Source organism: Coturnix japonica, chromosome 28 (assembly GCF_054131305.1).
Source record: "Coturnix japonica strain WE chromosome 28, WE-NBRP24, whole genome shotgun sequence".
Classification (NCBI taxonomy): Eukaryota; Metazoa; Chordata; class Aves; order Galliformes; family Phasianidae; genus Coturnix; species Coturnix japonica.
The window spans coordinates 8,109,894-8,130,012 of NC_140690.1; the positions used below are offsets into that span (position 1 = coordinate 8,109,894).

The 20,119-nt window shown below is 48.3% G+C and overlaps 2 protein-coding genes across 5 annotated transcripts; both read left to right on the top strand.

Moving 5' to 3' along the window:
* Positions 1-511: 511 nt before the first annotated feature.
* LOC146756273 (uncharacterized) lies at positions 512-3,380 on the top strand. 2 transcript variants are annotated; one of them, XM_085524963.1, is made up of 4 exons: positions 512-613; positions 803-929; positions 1,527-1,637; positions 1,743-3,380. In XM_085524963.1, exons 1-4 carry the CDS (start codon positions 590-592, stop codon positions 3,089-3,091), a joined length of 1,611 nt encoding a protein of 536 aa, XP_085381089.1. In that variant the 5' UTR covers positions 512-589; the 3' UTR covers positions 3,092-3,380. The 2 variants fall into 2 exon arrangements, with proteins under 2 accessions (XP_085381089.1, XP_085381090.1); XM_085524964.1 differs by having other exon boundaries at positions 1,746-3,380.
* A 9,276-nt stretch (positions 3,381-12,656) lies between these two features.
* On the top strand, positions 12,657-19,518 carry LOC146756274 (uncharacterized). Of its 3 annotated transcripts, none has more exons than XM_085524954.1 (5): positions 12,657-12,910; positions 16,087-16,169; positions 16,359-16,485; positions 17,083-17,193; positions 17,302-19,518. In XM_085524954.1, exons 2-5 carry the CDS (start codon positions 16,146-16,148, stop codon positions 19,065-19,067), a joined length of 2,028 nt encoding a protein of 675 aa, XP_085381080.1. In that variant the 5' UTR covers positions 12,657-12,910; positions 16,087-16,145; the 3' UTR covers positions 19,068-19,518. The 3 variants fall into 3 exon arrangements, with proteins under 3 accessions (XP_085381080.1, XP_085381079.1, XP_085381078.1); XM_085524953.1 differs by lacking the exon at positions 12,657-12,910 and adding an exon at positions 13,229-13,700; XM_085524952.1 differs by lacking the exons at positions 12,657-12,910; positions 16,087-16,169 and having other exon boundaries at positions 16,202-16,485.
* The last annotated feature ends 601 nt before the right edge of the window (positions 19,519-20,119 follow it).

Below are 20,119 nucleotides of genomic sequence, written 5' to 3' on the forward strand. Positions count from 1 at the left end.
AGTCCCAAACTTGCTCAAGGCTTTGTGTGGAAGGAATCAAACGGTCCCACTAAGGCAGAGCCTTATAGAGCACATGAAAGCTCCAAAGTAACCACAGGTGCCTTAGAGAAGATCTGTACTGAGGAGGAGTCTTGATGTCAAGCTGCAAGGGATCTCTGTGCAGGTTTGAGCTGCAGAGAGCCCTGCTTGAGGGCAGGTCCTGTAGTGCAGCCTGCTGCTGTGCAGCAGAGCTGGAGGGGCACTTGTGCTGCTCCCTGTTTTGGGATAAGATGGCTGCCTCCATGCCTTGCTTTGTCTTAAGTCCCCAGCTCAGTCTCAGCTGTTGAACTAAGTGTCTGCTACCAGTTGCATCAGCCTCCCAGTATGAAACAGCTTTGTGGCAGTTTATCTCTTTGAGCTAGGCTGTTTCCTGTACTGCAGCACATTGTCTTCCTCTGTAAGCCCAGGCTGTGCCCTGCAGAAGGGCTGAGCTGGGACTGGGACTGCTGCATTCCCTCACAGCTACCCTGCCATTTCTCTTCTCCCTGCAGGCTCCAGTTCAACTTCTGCCTTCCAGCCGTGATCATCCCAGCCTGCAGGAGAGCAGGAAATGGCCGCAGCACATCCAGCTGAGGTAGGGGTTGGGGAAGCAGGCAGGAGAGGCCAAAGGGCCAGGGATGTGAATGCAGGGGAAGAGGGAGGTGCTCTCAGCCAGCGTGTGTGTGCAGGGGACAGAGAAGCGGCTGGGATGGGAGGTTCTGTCCTGTGCGAGCTGTTTGTCTGGGCCTTGGCTGTTCCCAGCAAGGAGCCTCTTTGCTTGCAGGAGCCCGTGAGCTTTGAGGAGGTGGCCGTGTATTTCAGCAGGGAGGAGTGGGCGCTGCTGGACCCTGCGCAGCGAGCGCTCTACCGGGACGTGATGCTGGAGACGTACCAGTGCGTGGCCTCGCTGGGTGAGAGCTTGTCTGCCTTTCCTCCTTGTTAGGGCACCTTTGGCTGTGCAGAATGAGCCTCTGCAAGCCGGGCCTTGGATAATGGCCATGCAGCTACATATTGACTAACACAGCAGTGCCAGCAAGAAAGGAGATACTGAGAAGCATGAGTTCAAGAAGGGATTAGTATGCACGGCACTGTGATCAAAGCTGCAGAGTCATTGCTGGCAAGCAGGCATCAGCCAGGAGGGAGAAAACCAGCCCTTGTGTTGTGTGTTGCATGGTGCCACCAGCTCCAGCTCACAGATGACTCCCTGGTTACTGCTATAGAATTTAAGATTTTCCATGCAATTGCCGTCAACATTTTGATGCCTTGACCTCTGGTAGATTGTAAGAAAATAAATAAGCTGTTGTAAGTTTAATTTGAAAGCAAAAATACCCCTTCATAATGTTCAGAGATGTCAAAGCATTCTTTGCTCCAAGGGAAGCTGTAGCTGCGATGTCATACAGGCCCAAATAGTGGTTTCTCCTTGGGGAGGGAGACAGAGTGAGCTGTTGAACAGGCACTGTGCCAGAATGAGGGAAATGCTCTCTTGTTCCCTGTTTCTCTCACTGAAGCTCCATTTCCAGGCCCCAAGCCCGTGGTGATCTCCCTGCTTGAAAGTGGGGAAGACCCCTGGATCCCAGATGTGCGTAGCCCTGAGGCCATGCCAGGAGACCTCATCCCAGGTGAGATGGTGGAGGGAAGGGGAATGTTGGGGCTGTAAGAGCCTTCTCTGCCTGTGTTTTATTTTGGGCACCGTGTGCTATTGCTGCATTTTCTCTGTCATCCAGCAGCTGATGGGATCAAAAATGCAAAGGAGGTTCTGCAGAGAAGTTGTGTAGCAGATAGACAGTGGGGTCACATCTCTGCGGAAGAAATCAGAAGGGATGCCCATGAAGGCCTGCAGCAAGGTCAGGGTGAGCACATCAAGAAGCCCCTGGGAACGCATCTGGGAATGACATTGAGGGAGCCAGTGGACTTCACCATAGGTCCAAAGCAGCCTGAGGAAACCAGGAGCAAGGATGCGTGCTGGATGAAAAAGCAGAATCCGTGCACTGAGTGTGAGAAAAGCTTTAAAACAGATTCCAGCATCACTAACCACCAGTGTATGCACTCAGCAAAGAGGCATTACGAGTTGTGTGATTCTGCAGAGAGCATGAAAAGGAGTGTCCAACCCACTGGCCAGCAGTGCATGTACACAGGAGAGAGAGCCTTCGAGTGCTCTGATTGTGGAAAGAATTTCACGGACACTGCGAGCCTCACTTCCCAGCAGTGTATCCACAGAAGAGAGAGAATGTACAAGTGTGCTGAGTGTGGGAAGAACTTCAAAGATAGTTATGAACTCAAAAGGCACCAACGTGTCCACACAGGAGAGAGACCATATAATTGCACTGAGTGTGGGAAGAGCTTCAAAAGCAGTTCCAGACTCACTTGCCACCAGCGCGTCCACACAGGAGAGAGACCATATAAGTGCACTGATTGTGGGAAGAGCTACAAATATAATTCCAACCTCTCTTACCACCATCGCGTCCACACAGGAGAGAGACCATATAAGTGCACTGAGTGTGGGAAGAGCTTCAAAAGCAGTTCCAGACTCACTTGCCACCATCGCGTCCACACAGGAGAGAGACCATTTAAGTACCTTGACTGTGGGAAGAGCTTCAAACAAAGTTTCAACCTTACCTACCACCGTCGCATCCACACAGGAGAGAGACCATTTAAGTGCACTGAATGTGGGAAGAGCTTCATACGTCATTCTCATTTGATGCGCCACCAGCGCATCCACACAGGAGAGAGACCATATAAGTGCAATGAATGTGGGAAGAGCTTCAAAAGCAGCTATGAATTGAAATGGCACCAGCGCATCCACACAGGAGAGAGACCATATAAGTGCACTGAGTGTGGGAAGGGCTTCAAAATGAGCTATGAATTGAAGGTGCACCAGCGCATCCATACAGGAGAGAAACCCTATACGTGTCCTGTGTGTGGGAAGAGCTTCAAAAGGAGATATGAATTGAAGGTGCACCAGCGCATCCACACAGGAGTGAGACCATATAAGTGCTCTGAGTGTGGGAAGACCTTTACCACGAGGCGTGCTTTGAAGTGCCATCAGTGCATCCACACGGAAGAGAGACCCTGAAAGTGTCCTGAGTGTGGGAAGAGCTTCGAAGGGAGTTCTGAATTGAAGCATCCATACAGGAGAGTGTCACGGTGTTATCTAGATCAAACGATGTCCGTGACAGGGGGTTAGCAGGCTTTTGGGCTCCCTGCCCCCCAAAAATGGGAAGGGAAAGGGGGTAGGGAGATGGGAGCTGGGCTCAGGGAAACAAACAGAGCAGCAGCAACAATCTAAGGAGGAAGACTTACCTTACTAACTATGATGTTGGGATGCAAGATTACACAATATAATACAGTCTAATTGAAACTGAGGTCCTCTGGGATGTGTAGTTCTTCTCTGTGCTCCACATGATGATATGATGAGAAATACCAATAGAAAAAATATTACCAAACCATGCTATTCCATCTCTTATTCTACATCGCTACATCATGCTTAAAATACATATAAATAAACAAAAATTAAAATGTATGACACACACAGGTCTATTTACATATATATACATAGAATTACTGACTGCACTGCCCAAACATCAAATTCCTTTGTGGTACATATTGAACATGCCCATCTTTCTGCATCACCCACCAAGTGCTCCCAGGTCCCTGGGCAAAAAAAAATTTCACCAAGTGGTTTGCCCTTTCCAGAAGCTGGAAGGACCCAAACAGCTTTTCCCAACATGTTCTTTGCATGTACTACAGGGATCTTATCTCTCTCTACATTGTGCAGGGGGCTGGATTGGCTAGGACCCTCATGATTGACAGATCTTCTCATACTGACCAACCAAGTGGCTTCTGCCCAATGCTTCTCCCAGTGCTTCAGAGTTCCACCATCTATTGCTTTCAACATAGCTTTCAACAACCCATTGTTCAATTTTACCAGAAGCTGGTCACTGTAGGGGATATGATAAACCCACTCTTTTTATAAGGAAATGTTTGAATTGTGTCTCATTTTCAGATTCATATCTTTCTTGGGTGCCATGTCACCATAGGACTTGCTTCTCAAGATTCAGTGCGGTGTTTCAGGTGGTAGTATGGGTACTGTGTATGTGTCAAGCCACCCAGTGTTTGCTTTCACCATGGTAAGCACATAATACTTGCCATTGTGACTTGCGTAATCCAACTCCATAACCACGAAGCAGTTATAAAGCAGGTATGTTTAATGAGTGATGCGCATGCACCCTGGTGCATGGGGGATAGCTCCACCTTACTTGCACACCGTTAGGACAAAATGTGCAACAGATATAGGCTGAACTAATACATAATCAATAGTTTGCAGGAATTTGGATACATATTAATTATATTCATGAGACCCCATTAGCATGCAGTCCCTCCCCCCTTGCGTATGTGTACTGAGTTGTGGGGGTGGTTGTGGGATGAAGGCTCATCATCTTCCTCGCTGTAAACTTTCGACCCTGCGGGAGGGGCACCCCCCAAACTCATTCCAGCTTGCTCTGTGGACATCTAATCACCACACTGTTCTGGGGCTCTTCCACCCTTCTCTTCATGGCCTTCATCTCCTTGTTTTCTCAAAATTAGTGTCTGCAATTCCCCCTCTCTGCCCCCCCTTAACATAAACTATCTATCTGTAACTACCCTTTGCCTTAGTGAGGCCCCCTTTCCCTTTCTGTAGCAAAGTGTTCCCTTTTCATCTACTATGCGGTCTTTTTTCACTATTCAATTGTGAGATGGTGGCAAGGTGATATAATCAACCTGCCACTCCTCCCTGTATTTAACCTTCTGCCATTGTCCTTGCCCACAGAGAAGTTTCACCTCTTGGCTTGTTTAATTACGGCACGTGTTTCACAGTCATGAGTAACCTGCGCGATAGTGTCCATAGTTAAGTCCAGCTCTCGGTCTCCGGCCCACTTATATGTCACATCTCTTCCCTGATGGCCCGAGGTCTCATGAGCCCATCGAGCTAGAAATAACTCACCCTTATTCTGCCAGTCCAAGTCGATTTGAGCAACCTCAATTCTGGCAGTTCAATCTGCCTGATGGTTGTTCTGTTGTCCTTCAGTAGCCCGACTCTTGGGCACGTGTGCATCCACATGACGAACCTTTACTACCGTACCTTCGGGTTTCAATGTCTTTCCACAGTCCAGCAGCCCAGATAGGTTTACCCCTCCGTTGCCAGTTACTTTTTTCCCACTGCTGTAAGCACACCCATAAGGCATTTGCCACCATCCATGAGTCAGTATAAAGATAAAGCATTGGCCACCTCTCCCATTCAGCAACATCAAAGGCCAGCTGGACAGCCTTTACCTCTGCAAACTGACTTGATTCTCCTTTACCTTCAGTAGCCTCTGCAACCTGTTGTGTGGGGCTCCATTTGCGATGCTTCCCTACGATGTGACATGATCCATCAGAGAACAGGGCATATTTCTTTTCATTTTCTGGAAGCTCGTTGTATGGTGGGGCCTCTTTAGCACGTGAATCCCACCTGTGGCGCAAGTGGTAGAAGTGCCGCTCTGCTACACAGAGGCTCGAATCCCGGGGGGTTGGACTCGATGATCTCTAAGGTCCCTTCCAACCCGTACGAGACTATGATACTATGATACTATGACACCTCTTCTGCTGCTGATGTTCCAAACTTTTTACCTTCAGGCCAGTCCATGATCACCTCTAGGATCCCTGGAAGGCTGAGGTTCCCCATCTGAGCTCATTGTGTAATCATCACAATCCACTTGCTCCAGGTGGCATCAGTAGCATGATGGGTGGAGGGAACCTCTCCTTTGTACATCCAGTTCAGCACTGACAGTCGAGGTGCCAGAAGGAGCTGTGTTTCAGTACCAACTACTTCGGAAGCAGCCTGAATCCCCTCATACGCAGCTAAGATCTCCTTCTCAGTTGGAGTGTAGCACTCTTCGGACTCCTTGTATGCTCAACTCCAAAATCCCAGGGGTCAGCCTCAGGTCTCTCCTGAGGCTCTTTGCCACAAACTTCGAGTGGGACCTTTCTCTCCAGCAGCAGTGTAGAGGATGTTCTTTACATCCTGTCCCATCCGTACTGGCCCCAGGGCCACGGCACAGGGTACCTCTTGTTTAATCTGCTCAAAAGCCTTCTGCTGTTCAGGGCCCTATCCAAAACTAATCTTCTTCTGTGTTACCTGATAAAGGTGTAGGGCTGTAGTTTGGAACGTGCATCCTCCAAAAGCCTACTACACCCAGGAAAGACTGTGCCTCATTCTTGCTAGTTGATGTAGACATGGCAGTGAGTTTTTCGATTACATCAGTTGGGATGTGACTATGTCCATCCTGCTACGAAGGCAAACTGTGGCCTACTGACGTGTCTGCAAATTAACCTGACTTATCCCAGGACCTTGACTTTCTGGGGGAGAGACACAAACATGGATGCCATGATGTCTTCTCTCATTTTTTCGCTGCGTCACACTCCTTATATACCATCCTAAATCCTGTGCAGACACGTACACCCTCTACGCAAAACCCGATGCACGCGAGAAAGCCTCTACACACACCTAACTAAACCCCCCACCCACTAACTCTTAATCTGCAGGCCTTACTCAGCTATTCTAGAACACTCCATCTACTCAGAACTACTGTATGCACTCATAAATCCTTGCAAAGACAGCTTAGTACCCCAACAGCCGACATTCTGCAGCCAAAGGAATGGAGAAGAAGGCATTAGCAATGTCAGTGGTGGCATACCATTTGGTTGCTTTTGACTCCAGCTCGTACTGGAGTTCCAACATGTCCCGCACAGGAGCACTCAGTGGCGGTGTGACCTCATTCAGGCCACGGTAGTCTACCCTCAGCCTCCATTCTCCACTGGCTTTACGCACTGGCCATATGGGGCTGTTAAAAGGTGACTGCGTTTTGCTGATCACTCCCTGATTGTCCAGCTGGCAAATCAAATCATGAATGGGGAGCAAGGAATCCCAGTTGGTGCAGTACTGCTGTCTGTGCACTGTCTCTGTAGCAATCGGTACCTGCTGCTCTTTTACTCATAGCAGCCCCACAACAGACGGGTCCTCTGACAGGCCAGGCAAAACAGACAGCTGCTTAATGTTGTCCATATCTACAGCAGCTATTCCAAAGGCCCATCAATACCCCTTTGGATCCTTCTGAGGTAATCAATACCAAGTACACACGGAGCCACTGGGCCAGTCACAATAGGATGTTTTTGCCAGTCTTTACCAGTGAGGCTTATTTCGGCCTCCAACAGAGTCAATTCTTGAGAGCCCCCAGTCACTCCAGAAATATGGATTGATTCTGTCCCTTTGTGATTTGAGGGCATTAGAGTGCACTTTGCACCGGTATCCAGCAGTGGTTCTGTGGTCCTGTTGTGCCAGACCATTTCATCCACACAGTCCAATAAACTCTTATTATCCCTCTCCCCGCCAAGACTGAGGGCAGGGCCCCTCTATTGGTTACCTGTGATGAATGGAGCAACTCCACTGGTGGTTGGTCTGTTTTGTAGTTCTCTCACCCGTGCTCGTAGTACAGGAGTAGGCTGGTTGTGCCACTTCCTCATGTCTTCTCTGTGGTCCCGTAGGTAGCACCACATGGAAACACGCTGTGCAATCTTACTGTTGTTCCTTGCTCGAGCTGGAAAGCACGTGCATCTAATAGCTGAAACTTTTGATGATACAGGTGAGGAGTAGGATTGGAATATTTTGATCAGGTCCTTCACTAGACCCGGTGACCCGTATGGAGACTGACCTTCATCAGTCTTTTCTGATACTACTACTCAACCATCACAATTAGTCGATGGAAATAGTTTCTTGTGCATTTCATCTATCAGCCTTCTACTTGTGAGATGGCAGAAACTGCGGTGTGTACTGGGGGGAGCTGCTCTTCATAGTTTTGAAGTGTCATAATCAGTTCAAAAACTCGGGGTCTTCTCTCTTGTTCCTCAGATCTTCCAAATGTTGCTGCCAGTGTGTGTGCATATCTTTCTGGTGCTGTATTTGTGAGTTTCTGCCACATGCTAGGCTTGGTCCTCACTCTCTCAGGATCACGGTCTTGTGGATCAGGGTCATACAACATTTCCACCACGGTCATTTCCCTCAGGTACTGGATACCTTTTTCGATGGTATCCCACTTAATAGTCTGAGTCTTCAAAGCATCCTTGAAGGGGTACCTTTCCCTCACAGCTGTTAACAGTCCAGAGGGTGCCAGCTCCATCCAAACATCTGCTAATCCCTCTGTCGATAGCTGGGTCTCTGGCAATGCTTCCTAGTTGGTGAGATTCATTACCAGCTAGAGACAGGCTGTTGGCCCCGTTGTCCCAGCAGCGAATAAATCAGGCAAGAGACGTTCATTTTGACACTGTGTCAACTCCTTTCTTGAGCCTTGGAATTCATCCATCTTCAGAGGTTGATGAACGGTAATAGAGATTTCCTCCTCATCACTCTCTTCTTCATGCCTCTTAGTTTTTTCTGTTGCATTTCTCAGTGCCAATCCAGACCCCCTACCTGGATCTTCTGCTGCCTCCTCCTCTGCTTCTCCTTCTTCTCGTCCTAGACACAAGGATACCCGTTTCCATTTCTTCCTTCCACAGGGGCAACTGATATTGTTACTGGTGCCTCCTGTGACTGATCAGAGTTGACTTGGGGATTTTTTTTTTTTGAGGCTTGAACCTCAGATCGGAAACTCTCTCTCTCCAGGGTAGTAGTATATAGAGCACGGTAAGCATAAGCCAACCCCCAAGTATGGTTTACCTCCTTAGATCTCTGACTCAAATACTCAATTTCTCAGGGTCCCTCAGATGTTCAAGAGTGAAATCCCATGACACTGTGGGTCCCCACGCTTTTAAGATTTTTCTTAAACCTTTCCATATTCCCTGCCAGTCAGCATTTTCTGGTTTTGGAGGGGACTTCCGCATAGAACGAATGGAGAGAAGTACATTCATATATATTGATAATGATAACATGAACATGAGTATGAACACAAGGATGAACACTAACTCGGTTTTCAAAAACTGTGTGGCAATCTGATAAGGCAGCCTGGAAACCAGATTGAACATCGTGGTGTTTGTAAAATTAGCTGCTGTGAAATTAGCAATTGTGAAATTAGTCATTGTAAAATTAACTATTTCATCTGGGATGCAAGTGTCAAAATTCACATCATACCACATTGCGTAGAAGTACCAGGCCCTTACTTGGTTGTATAATGCATATATTCTATAACAAGAAATCAATAAATTAAGAAGGGCCAGTAAGTTTCAAAGAACATGATGGCTTTGAATCCCCTATGCAGTGCTCCTAAAATAAAGAGCAGACTCATAGCTGGCAGTAGCTGGCAGGCGCTGTAAAAGTCAAAGCTAGCTAGCTGTGCTCTGGGAGATAAAGAAATCCCTTTGTTTTCTTTACAAAAGCAAGATAACAATGCTCAGAGTTTACAGCTACCCCTGAATTTTGACAGTTTGCCTGGACTTTCAAGGTCACACTCTCAGTGAGCAGCTATGAAAAGATATCACATCCCTAACGAAGCTCTCTGAGAGCAAAGAGAGATTTGTTCTAAAAGCTAAAAAGCAGCAGCTTATGCCCGCCATCTCCACCAAAATCTGTCACAGTTTACCTAGATTTACCTTTGTGAATGACAGGGGGCAGCTGCCCCGTAGGGCCCCCAGCCCAAAAAAGAGAGCTCCAGCCTGGGAGGAGATTATACATATGTCCTCCTCCCATGACTTACCTTTGGCCGCGAAGTCCTCTGGAATATGTAGTTTTCTTCTGAGAGATGAGTATTCGGAACGTTGTTATTCCATGGAACTGGAGTATGAAGCTTCTAATGATCCACACTGCACATAATGTTATGATGTGGAATATTGACAGCAACATTATAAAACCATGACACAATGTTTTGCCCAGATTGTGTTAAAGCCAGAGTTACAGTTTTTAATCGGTCAATATCATCACACTCTTAGCTCCAGTTTTATTCAATTTCTTGCCAGAGTAACCTGGCAGGTACAAGAATTTCTGTATTCCTACTTGTTTTCTTAGCTTATATTTAATTAGCCCAAAAAAGGAAACCTTTTCTTGTTGGGCAATAGCTTCTGAGAAGCATCAATATCCACCAGAAAATGAACCTCTATATCCTGCTTTCCTAGATGCAATTTCCCACTGCAGTTTGCACACTGTTTTCCTTCCAGTGGGGAAGAGCCCACCCTGGGCTCTTTAAGACCCCACCCCCTCACCTCTCCCTGAGGGGATATCTGGGTCCTACTGCCTTATTCTAACACCGCAACTGTAACAGCTGTTCTTATTCCCAATTCCCTTACTATCTGTACGTCAATCAGTTTTGTTTTGGTTAGTTTTCATATCATTCACCGCTCTTCAGTCCTGACATTCCTTTTATACCTTGCCAGTCCTTCTTTCTTCTGCCTGTCTGTCCCAAACTTTCTTATTTTCCAAACTCTCATCATTACATAAGCTACTAACATCCTATTTTAACATCCTATTTCATTTTCGCCTCCTTCTCTCCAGAGGTGTCCAGTGATAACACTGGGATTTCAGGTTTCCTAGATCTCTGCACATGATGGCTATTCTCACTTCCATTGCCCCGTCCTCTCCACCTCCCCCTTCGCTGTTTACAGCAGCAGACTCTTTCCCTGGCTCTCTCTCACTTTAAAAGTTCCTGCTGGGGGAGGGAACAATGAAGGGGGATTGCTCTCACAGAATCACAGAATTGTAGGAGTTGGAAGGGACCTCTAGATATCATCGAGTCCAAACCCCCTGTCAAAGCAAGTTCCCTACACCATGTTGCACAGGTAGGCGCCCAGTTGGGTCTTGAATATCTACAGAATCTCTCATACCAGCGCAGATAAACTCACTTTCTCCTTAACCCATTTTCCTTTGAACACTATTCCACTACTTGTACCCTCAGTTACAGTTCCACATACCCTCAATTATACTTTTGTATAGGTATATCCCAACTTATATATATATATATACACATTGTTTTAGTTTATACAGTTATACGGTTAATTATTTTAACATCTCCTCTTTGGATCCTTTATTACTCAGGTCTTGTTTGTCCAGCACCGAAAATCAGTAGTTCTATTTCAGATGGCTGGACAGAAATGAGCTGCAGTCTTTTTACGTATGACTTTAACCTAATTTTTAATAACTACAAATTGCTTCACTTAGATGCTGAGAGCTTGAAACGAAACACTCGTATCTTGTACTAAATGCAGAAACAACAATTGATTCCCACAAAATGTATGGCAGTCAGTTGGTGTCTGTGGCAATTTGGAATGTATTGCACTGGGTACGTAGGGTCACCCCCAATACATTAGACCTTATCTTTTTACAGCGGGGAGGTTGGGGAGGGGGCTGTGTGCTGCACTTTGAGAGGAGTGCTGTGTATAAGCTGACCATACTGGGGTTGTAAGAGAAATAGTCATCAAAATACGAGAGGGACTAGAAAAATGGAGAAAGGAGAGAGATGCAACAAAGCTGATATGAATCAATGTTTAACTGTTCTCCCTGGCTGACTACTTTGCTGTCCACTTTAGCGGGACCTCTTATTTTATTAATCCTGAGACTAACTCTTGGACCATTTCTGTTCAATACACTTATTGCTATTGTTAAGGGACAGTTAGAAACAGCCCATTTAATGTTAGTAAGAAAAGAATATGAACGTATCAGTAGCAAGGAAGAGGATGAATCTACCCTCCAAAGGGCTAAAGAAGCAGTAAAACGATTTAATGGATAAAATAGAAAAGGGGGGATTGCGATAGGTAAGGGTTAAGTTTGCTAGTCAAATCCAGACTCAGTGGTGCTTTCTCAGGTGTCCTGGAATGTAAACAGTGCTGTAAAATGTAAATCGTGTTGTAAAGCAGAGAAAATAAGAAGCAGCAAGCACTGCAAACTACACATTGCCAGGGCACATAAGCTGCTAGAAAATAACCAAAGAATAACGGAAAAGACTGATGATTTTCACCCCCACAACACTCTACGACCCCAGCAATAACCTTCCCAAGCCGCAAGAAAGACTGGAATGTATACAAGATATAAGAACTGTATAAATGCAGAACCGATCCATTGTTCAAATTGCCACCCTAGCAGAGTACAGACTCCCCTCAGTGCCCAGCTCTGTTTTGCTCACTTTACCACCTTCCTTAATTGAATAAAGCTATCCCTTTATGTAAATCACTAGACTTTGCCTGGTTTTGACACGAGAATCTATAACCGCCAACCACACGGACCACAAAACCCACACAGAACCCCATGGTATCGCTGCACAGAAGACTTATTAGGACCCTTAGACAAGGATGGGAGGAAAGTCGTATTCTTACAGCAGCTTCTGGGTAAGGCTCCTACCCACAGCTCGGTTCCATTGCAAGAGTTCTATTCAACACACAATGTCCTCTGGTGCTGTACCTGAGATTACATCTTGCTGGGTCATACTCGTGGGGGTTAGGAGTAACAGGAACGCCAGGACAGCAAGGGAGGGATGCCTGATGACAAGGGTGTGCGAATGTCCCCACCGAAGGAAGCAAAGAGAGCCGGCAGAAAGCGATGCTTCAGTAGCGTAAAAAAACACAGCCCCCATTCCTCCCTCCCTCCCACCCTCCTCCCGTACACCCCTCCCATCGCCCTCCCTTCCCCCGGATGCAGAACGAGCTGTGAAACTTCCGAGAGCCTGGCGGAAGCCGGCTCGGGTTGTGCTCGCTGTGGGAATTCCTGCCTTCCTGAGCCTGTGCGGAAGAGGCGAGAGCCTGTCTGGAAGCCATCCGGGCAGCACCGCGGTGGCAGGAGGTGCACCAAGGCCGTCCTGCGGCCAGCTCCGGGCTCAGGGCACTCGGCATCCTCTGCTCTACGCGACTCCGAGGAGCCCGGCTACCTGCACCAGAGCTGGGAGCAGCCTGCTCCGCACCCAAGGTAGGTGCCCTTCGTGGCTCGTGCAGAGGAGCGCACGCTTCCTGCCCCCTGCCAGCAGCACCGGGAGAGGAGCGGGGAGCGGCCCCGGACGGGGCGGAACCCGCACTGCCGTACCCCAGGCGGGACCCTGGTCCCGGCTCCAGCTCCCACTCAGCGCAGCAGGTTTGCTGGCCCAGACGGGCTGCAACCAGGGCAGCAGTTTATGCAGCCCGGGCTGGGCTCCGAGGGGCACGGGAACGGGCTGGGAGCTGGGACAGTGAGGAAGGGAGCAGAGGAGGTCAGCGTGCTCTGCTGCCCGGTTGGATCTCTGTACCACAGCGCAGCTGGGACTGCAGTTCTTCCCCTGGGTCATGGGGGACACGAGACGGCCTCGCTCTGCACGCGTGGATTGATGGAAGTTTTAAACTCCCCGGTGCCTCCTTTGGAGTGTCTTAATGTGAAACCTCCAAGAGGGAATTTCCACTCCCCCTGCTTCTCCTCCCCGGCAGTTCCCAGCTTCCCTTCGGGGACCCTGCGGGCAACACGTGCCTCTGGCGACCCTTGAAATGGCGTTACCTTTTGTTTGCTGAGCGCTTGCCTGATGGCTCAGCTGGGGCTGTGCAAAGCCCTGGCAAGGCTTTTGTTGAGTCTGTCCCGGCAGCTGCAGATGCCTTGAGCGCACAGCTGCGGGCCCTGAGCACGTTCAGCATCTGCAGCAGCTCCGGCACTGGGCTCTGGAACAGACGATGAGAAGCTGGCAGCCTGTGGGCTGACTGGAGCACGCGCTGAGAACACGGCCGAGCAGCAGCAGGTCAGTAAAGCACAGCCCAGGCTGCCTTCTGCAAAGGGCACGCGCTGCTGAGAGCGTCCCCTGGCAGTGAGCGCAGTCTGCGTGCTCAGCTGAAGAGAGAGGGAGGAATGTATTCATTGATGTAATGCAGGTATCGTGGAGTGCTCTAACAAGGGCTCAACAAGGCTGTTGTAACCACGTGGTTGTTTATTGCCTTAATTGTTCTGTTTTGAGCTGCTACTATTTGATAAGTTGCCTTCCTGGTTGAGTTAAAATTCCCAGCACAGCATCGTCTGGTTGTGGAAGTGACCGTCACAGGCTGGTTTGGCTGCAGTGCTGTCAGATACTCTCTCTTTTCAGGAGTGTTTTGGATGTTTTGTTGATTTGTTTCTGTGTTTAAGTAAGCCATCCTGTTTATTTGAGAAGTGTGTAAAATCCAGTTGACTCCTCGCCATTTTGCACTTCCTTACACAAGGAATGTGAGCCCTCATCACTTTTAGGTAACATCAGCAGCAGGTGGTTTTGAGAACTACATCATTTTCCTTCACAAAGTACTTTTCCCAACCCTTTTATGAGGGCTTGTTTGATTTCAGCAAGCCCAAGGCTACTTCCACTCTTGAGAGGATGTACAGACATCTGCCAGAGGATTTAATCCATTTGCCACCAGGTGTTCCCCTCACTGATCTGTAGAGGTGGTGCTCTAGCAGGCTGCTCTGCTGGCAGCTGCCATCTGCGCTGAGGCTCGCTGTGTTTGTGTGTTGGGGGCTGCATTCACAGTGTTCTTCCATGAACCAGGTGCTTTTCTGCACCTCCTGCTGGATGGTTGGATGGCCATACCATATTCTAACAGTATTTTTGCAGCTCTTTCCTGGGTAGCCATCCCCTTTAGGCGTGCTTGCTGTCAGTCGAAAGATCTCCACATGGCACAGACTGTCCTTGTTGTATATTCTCAACTTTCTTCACCACTCAGACCTCCAATAAAACTCCCTTTTCCCATTCCTGCAGCAAAGGTAGACAATAAGCAGTCATTCACAGAAGAGTTTGGGATGCACTTAGTGTCTCTTGTCATCAGTTTGTTTCCCTTCTTGCCATCCTACAGACTTTCCCCATTGGTCACAGGTGGATCGAAACACCGTATACACTCCTAAGGGAGAAACAGGCTTATATTTGTTGATATAATAGGGATATGCTGTAGTGATTTAGTAGTGACAAACAGGATCGGAGGTGGCTGGATACACTTGGTTATTTACTGCATAGAGGGTAGGGATACACACACACCTACAGGTGGCACTCCCATCGAGTCACGAGGCTCAGAGTAGTTCCCCTTTCTTTCTCGTGTCTTTAGACCACAGAGGTAAGGTGCTAGTGATTGCGGAATCAAACTCTATAATCCAGAGATGGGTTATAAAGCAGGTATGTTTATTCCAGTGTTGTGCAGTGGCGGGTGCAAGGGGGATAGCTCCAACCATACTTGCACACCGATTTGTAAAATCGTGACATAGATATAGGTACATCTAATACATAGTCAATGAGTTCTCGAAATTCTGATACATATTCAATAGTTCTTTAGCATGCAGACCCCCCTCTTGTTATCGCCCATCTTATCAGGGAGATGCAACTCCTCTTCTGATATTTAAACTTCTAATCCTCTCCTCCCCAGGTGTCTCAGGGAGATCTCACTTCTTATCTGCATCCTTCCTGCTCTCCCAGAGCGATTGTCTCCATTCCTTGTTATTCTAACTAGATCATTCCTTTTCCCACCTACAAACTAAATATAACTATCTCCCTCTAGCCCCCCTTTGTTCTAAATTCCACCAGAGCCTCTGTTTCTTGCATCGCTGTTCACTAGGATGTGGCTGGATCCTCTCCTAGTCCCAAGCGTGCTCAAGGGTTTGTGTGGAAGGAATCATACCTGCACAGTCCCTCTAAGGCTGAACCTTAGAGAACACAAGAAAGCTCCAAAGTAACCACAGGTGTCTTACAGAAAGTCTGTTTTGAGAAGGAGTCTTGACGTCAAGCTGCAAGGGATCTCTGTGCAGGTGTGAGCTGCAGAGACAGCCCTGCTTGAGGGCGGTCCTGCAGTGTAGCCTGCTGCTGTGCAGCAGAGCTGGAGGGGCACTTGGGCTGCTCCCTGATTTGGGGTAAGATGGCTGCCTCCTTGCCTTGCTTTCTCTTTAGTCCCCGGCTCAGTCTCGGCTGTTGAACTAAGTGTCAGCTACCAGTTGTTTCAGCCTCCCAGTTTGAGACAGCTTTGTGACGGTTCATCTCTTTGAGCTAGGCTGTTTCCTGTACTGCAGCACATTGTCTTCCTCTGTATGCCCAGGCTGTGCCCTGCAGAAGGGCTGATCTGGGACTGGGACTGCTGCATTCTCTCACAGCTCCCCTGCCATTTCTCTTCTCCCTGCAGGCTCCAGTTCAACTTCTGCCTTCCAGCCGTGATCATCCCAGCCTGCAGGAGAGCAGCAAATGGCTGCAACACATCCAGCTGAGGTAGGGGTTGGGGAAGCAGGCAGCAGAGGCCAAATGGCCAGGGATGTGAATGCAGGGGAAGAGGGAGATGCCCTCACGCAGCATGTGTGTGCTGGGGACAGAGAAGCGGCTGGGATGGGAGGTTCTGTCCTGTGCGAGCTGTTTGTCTGGGCCTTGGCTGTTCCCAGCAAGGTGCTTCTTTGCTTGCAGGAGCCCGTGAGCTTTGAGGAGGTGGCCGTGTATTTCAGCAGGGAGGAGTGGGCGCTGCTGGACCCTGCGCAGCGAGCGCTCTACCGGGACGTGATGCTGGAGACGTACCAGTGCGTGGCCTCGCTGGGTGAGAGCTTGTCTGCCTTTCCTCCTCGTTAGGGCACCTTTGACTGTGCAGAATGAGCCTCTGCAAGCCGGGCCTTGGATAATGGCCATGCAGCTACATATTGACTAACACCACAGTGCCAGCAAGAAAGGAGATACTGAGAAGCATGAGTATCAGAAGGGATTAGTATGCACGGCACTGTGATCAAAGCCGCAGAGTCAGTGCTGGCAAGCAGGCATCAGCCAGGAGGGAGAAAACCAGCCCTTGTGTTGTGTGTTGCATGGTGCCACCAGCTCCAACTCACAGATGACTCCCTGGTTACTGCTATAGAATTGAGGATTTTCCATGCAATTGCCGTCAACATTTTGATGCCTTGACCTCTGGTAGATTGTAAGAAAATAAATAAGCTGTTGTAAAGTTAATTTGAATGAAAAAATATCCCTTCATGATGTGCAGAGACATCAAAGCATTCTTTGCTCCAAGGGAAGCTGTAGGCGTGGTGTCATTCAGGCCCAAATGGTGGTTTCTCCTTGGGGAGGGAGACAGAGTGAGCTGTTGAACAGGCACTGTGCCAGAATGAGGGAAATGCTTTCTTGTTCCCTGTTTCTCTCCCTGAAGCTCCATTTCCAGGCCCCAAGCCCGTGGTGATCTCCCTGCTTGAAAGTGGGGAAGACCCCTGGATCCCAGATGTGCGTAGCCCTGAGGCCATGCCAGGAGACCTCATTCCAGGTGAGATGGTGGAGGGAAGGGGAATGTTGGGGCTGTAAGAGCCTTCTCTGCCTGTGTTTTATTTTGGGCACCGTGTGCTATTGCTGCATTTTTTCTGTCATCCGGCAGCTGGTGGGATCAAAAATGCAAAGGAGGTTCTGCAGAGAAGTTGTGTAGCAGATAGACAGTGGGGTCACATCTCTGTGGAAGAAATCAGAAGGGGTGTCCAGGAAGGCCTGCAGCAAGGTCAGGGTGAGCACATCAAGAAGCCCCTGGGAACGCGTCTGGGAATGACATTGAGGAAGCCAGTGGACTTCACCATAGGTCCAAAGCAGCCTGAGGAAACCAGGAGCAAGGATGCGTGCCAGATGAAAAAGCAGAATCCGTGCGCTGAGTGTGAGAAAAGCTTTAAAACAGATTCCAGCATCACTAACCACCAGTGCATGCACTCAGCAAAGAGGCATTACGAGTTGTGTGATTCTGCAGAGAGCATGAAAAGGAGAGTCCAACCCACTGGCCAGCAGTGCATGTACACAGGAGAGAGAGCCTTCGAGTGCTCTGATTGTGGAAAGAATTTCACGGACACTGGGAGCCTCACTTCCCAGCAGTGTATCCACAGAAGAGAGAGACTGTACAAGTGTGCTGAGTGTGGGAAGAACTTCAAAGATAGTTATAAACTCAAAAGGCACCAACTTGTCCACATAGAAGAGCGACCATATAAGTGCACAGAGTGTGGGAAGAACTTCAAAGATAGTTATAACCTCAAAAGGCACCAACGTGTCCACACAGGAGAGCGACCATATAAGTGCACAGAGTGTGGGAAGTGCTTCAAATATAATTCCCACCTCACCTACCACCATCGCATCCACAGAGGAGAGAGACCATTTAAGTGCACTGAATGTGGGAAGAGCTTCAAAAGCAGCTATGAATTGAAATCGCACCAGCGCATCCACACAGGAGAGAGACCATTTAAGTGCACTGAATGTGGGAAGAGCTTCAAAAGCAGCTATAAATTGAAATCGCACCAGCGCATCCACACAGGAGAGAGACCATTTAAGTGCACTGAATGTGGGAAGAGCTTCAGAAGCAGCTATGAATTGAAATCGCACCAGCGCATCCACACAGAAGAGAGACCATTTAAGTGCACTGAATGTGGGAAGAGCTTCAAAAGCAGCTATAAATTGAAATGGCACCAGCGCATCCACACAGGAGAGAGACCATTTAAGTGCACTGAATGTGGGAAGAGCTTCAAAAGGAGTTCCTACCTCACCGACCACCATCGCGTCCACACAGGAGAGCGACCATATAAGTGCACTGAGTGTGGGAAGTGCTTCAAATATAATTCCCAACTCGCCTACCACCATCGCATCCAAAGAGGAGAGAAACCATTTAAGTGCACTGAATGTGGGAAGAGCTTCGAACGTCATTCTCATTTGATGCGCCACCAGCGCAACCACACAGGAGAGAGACCATATAAGTGCACTGAATGTGGGAAGAGCTTCAAAAGCAGCTATGAATTGAAATGGCACCAGCGCATCCACACAGGAGAGAGACCATATAAGTGCTCTGAGTGTGGGATGAGCTTCAAAAACAGTTCTGTTTTGAAGTACCACCATCGCATCCACACAGGAGAGAGACCATTTAAGTGCACTGAGTGTGGGAAGGGCTTCAAAAGCAGCTATGATTTGAAGCTCCACCAGCGCATCCATACAGGAGAGAAACCCTATACGTGTCCTGTGTGTGGGAAGAGCTTCAAAAGGAGCTCTGAATTGAAGGTGCACCAGCGCATCCACACAGGAGTGAGACCATATAAGTGCTCTGTGTGTGGGAAGACCTTTGCCACGAGGCGTGCTTTGAAGTGCCATCAGTGCATCCACACGGAAGAGAGACCCTGAAAGTGTCCTGAGTGTGGGAAGAGCTTCGAAGGGAGTTCTGAATTGAAGCATCCATACAGGAAAGTGTCACGGTGTTATCTAGATCAAACTATGTCCGTGACAGGCGGTTAGCAGTCTTTTGGGCTCCCTGCCCCCCAAAAATGGGAAGGGAAAGGGGGTAGGGAGATGGGAGCTGGGCTCAGGGAAACAAACAGAGCAGCAGCAACAATCTAAGGAGGAAGACTTACCTTACTAACTATGATGTTGGGATGCAAGATTACACAATATAATACAGTCTAATTGAAACTGAGGTCCTCTGGGATGTGTAGTTCTTCTCTGTGCTCCACATGATGATATGATGAGAAATACCAATAGAAAAAATATTACCAAACCATGCCATTCCATTCTTATTCTACATCGCTACATCATGCTTAAAATACATATAAATAAACAGAAATTAAAATGTATGACACACACGGGCCTATTTACATATATATACATAGAATTACTGACTGCACTGCCCAAACCTCAAATTCCTTTGTGGTACATATTGAACATGCCCTTTCTTTCTGCGTCACCCACCAAGTGCTCCCAGGTCCCTGGGCAAAAAAAATTTCACCAAGTGGTTTGCCCTTTCCAGAGGCTGGAAGGACCCAAACGGCTTTTCCCAACATGTTCTTTACATGTACTACAGGGATCTTATCTCTCTCTACATTGTGCAGGGGGCTGGATTGGCTAGGACCCTCATGATTGACAGATCTTCTCATACTGAGCAACCAAGTGGCTTCTGCCCAATGCTTCTCCCAGTGCTTCAGTGTTCCACCATCTATTGCTTTCAACATAGCTTTCAACAACCCATTGTTCAATTTTACCAGAAGCTGGTCACTGTAGGGGATATGATAAACCCACTCTTTATATAAGGAAATGTTTGAATTGTGTCTCATTTTCAGATTCATATCTTTCTTGGGTGCCATGTCACCATAGGACTTGCTTCTCAAGATTCAGTGCGGTGTTTCAGGTGGTAGTATGGGTACTGTGTATGTGTCAAGCCACCCAGTGTTTGCTTTCACCAT

Coding starts and splice junctions, on each gene's coding strand:
- LOC146756273 (XM_085524963.1), top strand. CDS start 590: ATGGCCGCAGCACATCCAGCTGAG. Junction 614..802: donor CCGCAGCACATCCAGCTGAG/GTAGGGGTTGGG, acceptor CTTTGCTTGCAG/GAGCCCGTGAGCTTTGAGGA. Junction 930..1,526: donor CCAGTGCGTGGCCTCGCTGG/GTGAGAGCTTGT, acceptor CTCTCACTGAAG/CTCCATTTCCAGGCCCCAAG.
- LOC146756274 (XM_085524952.1), top strand. CDS start 16,203: ATGGCCAGGGATGTGAATGCAGGGGAAGAGGGAGATGCCCTCACGCAG. Junction 16,486..17,082: donor CCAGTGCGTGGCCTCGCTGG/GTGAGAGCTTGT, acceptor CTCTCCCTGAAG/CTCCATTTCCAGGCCCCAAG. Junction 17,194..17,301: donor GCCAGGAGACCTCATTCCAG/GTGAGATGGTGG, acceptor GTCATCCGGCAG/CTGGTGGGATCAAAAATGCA.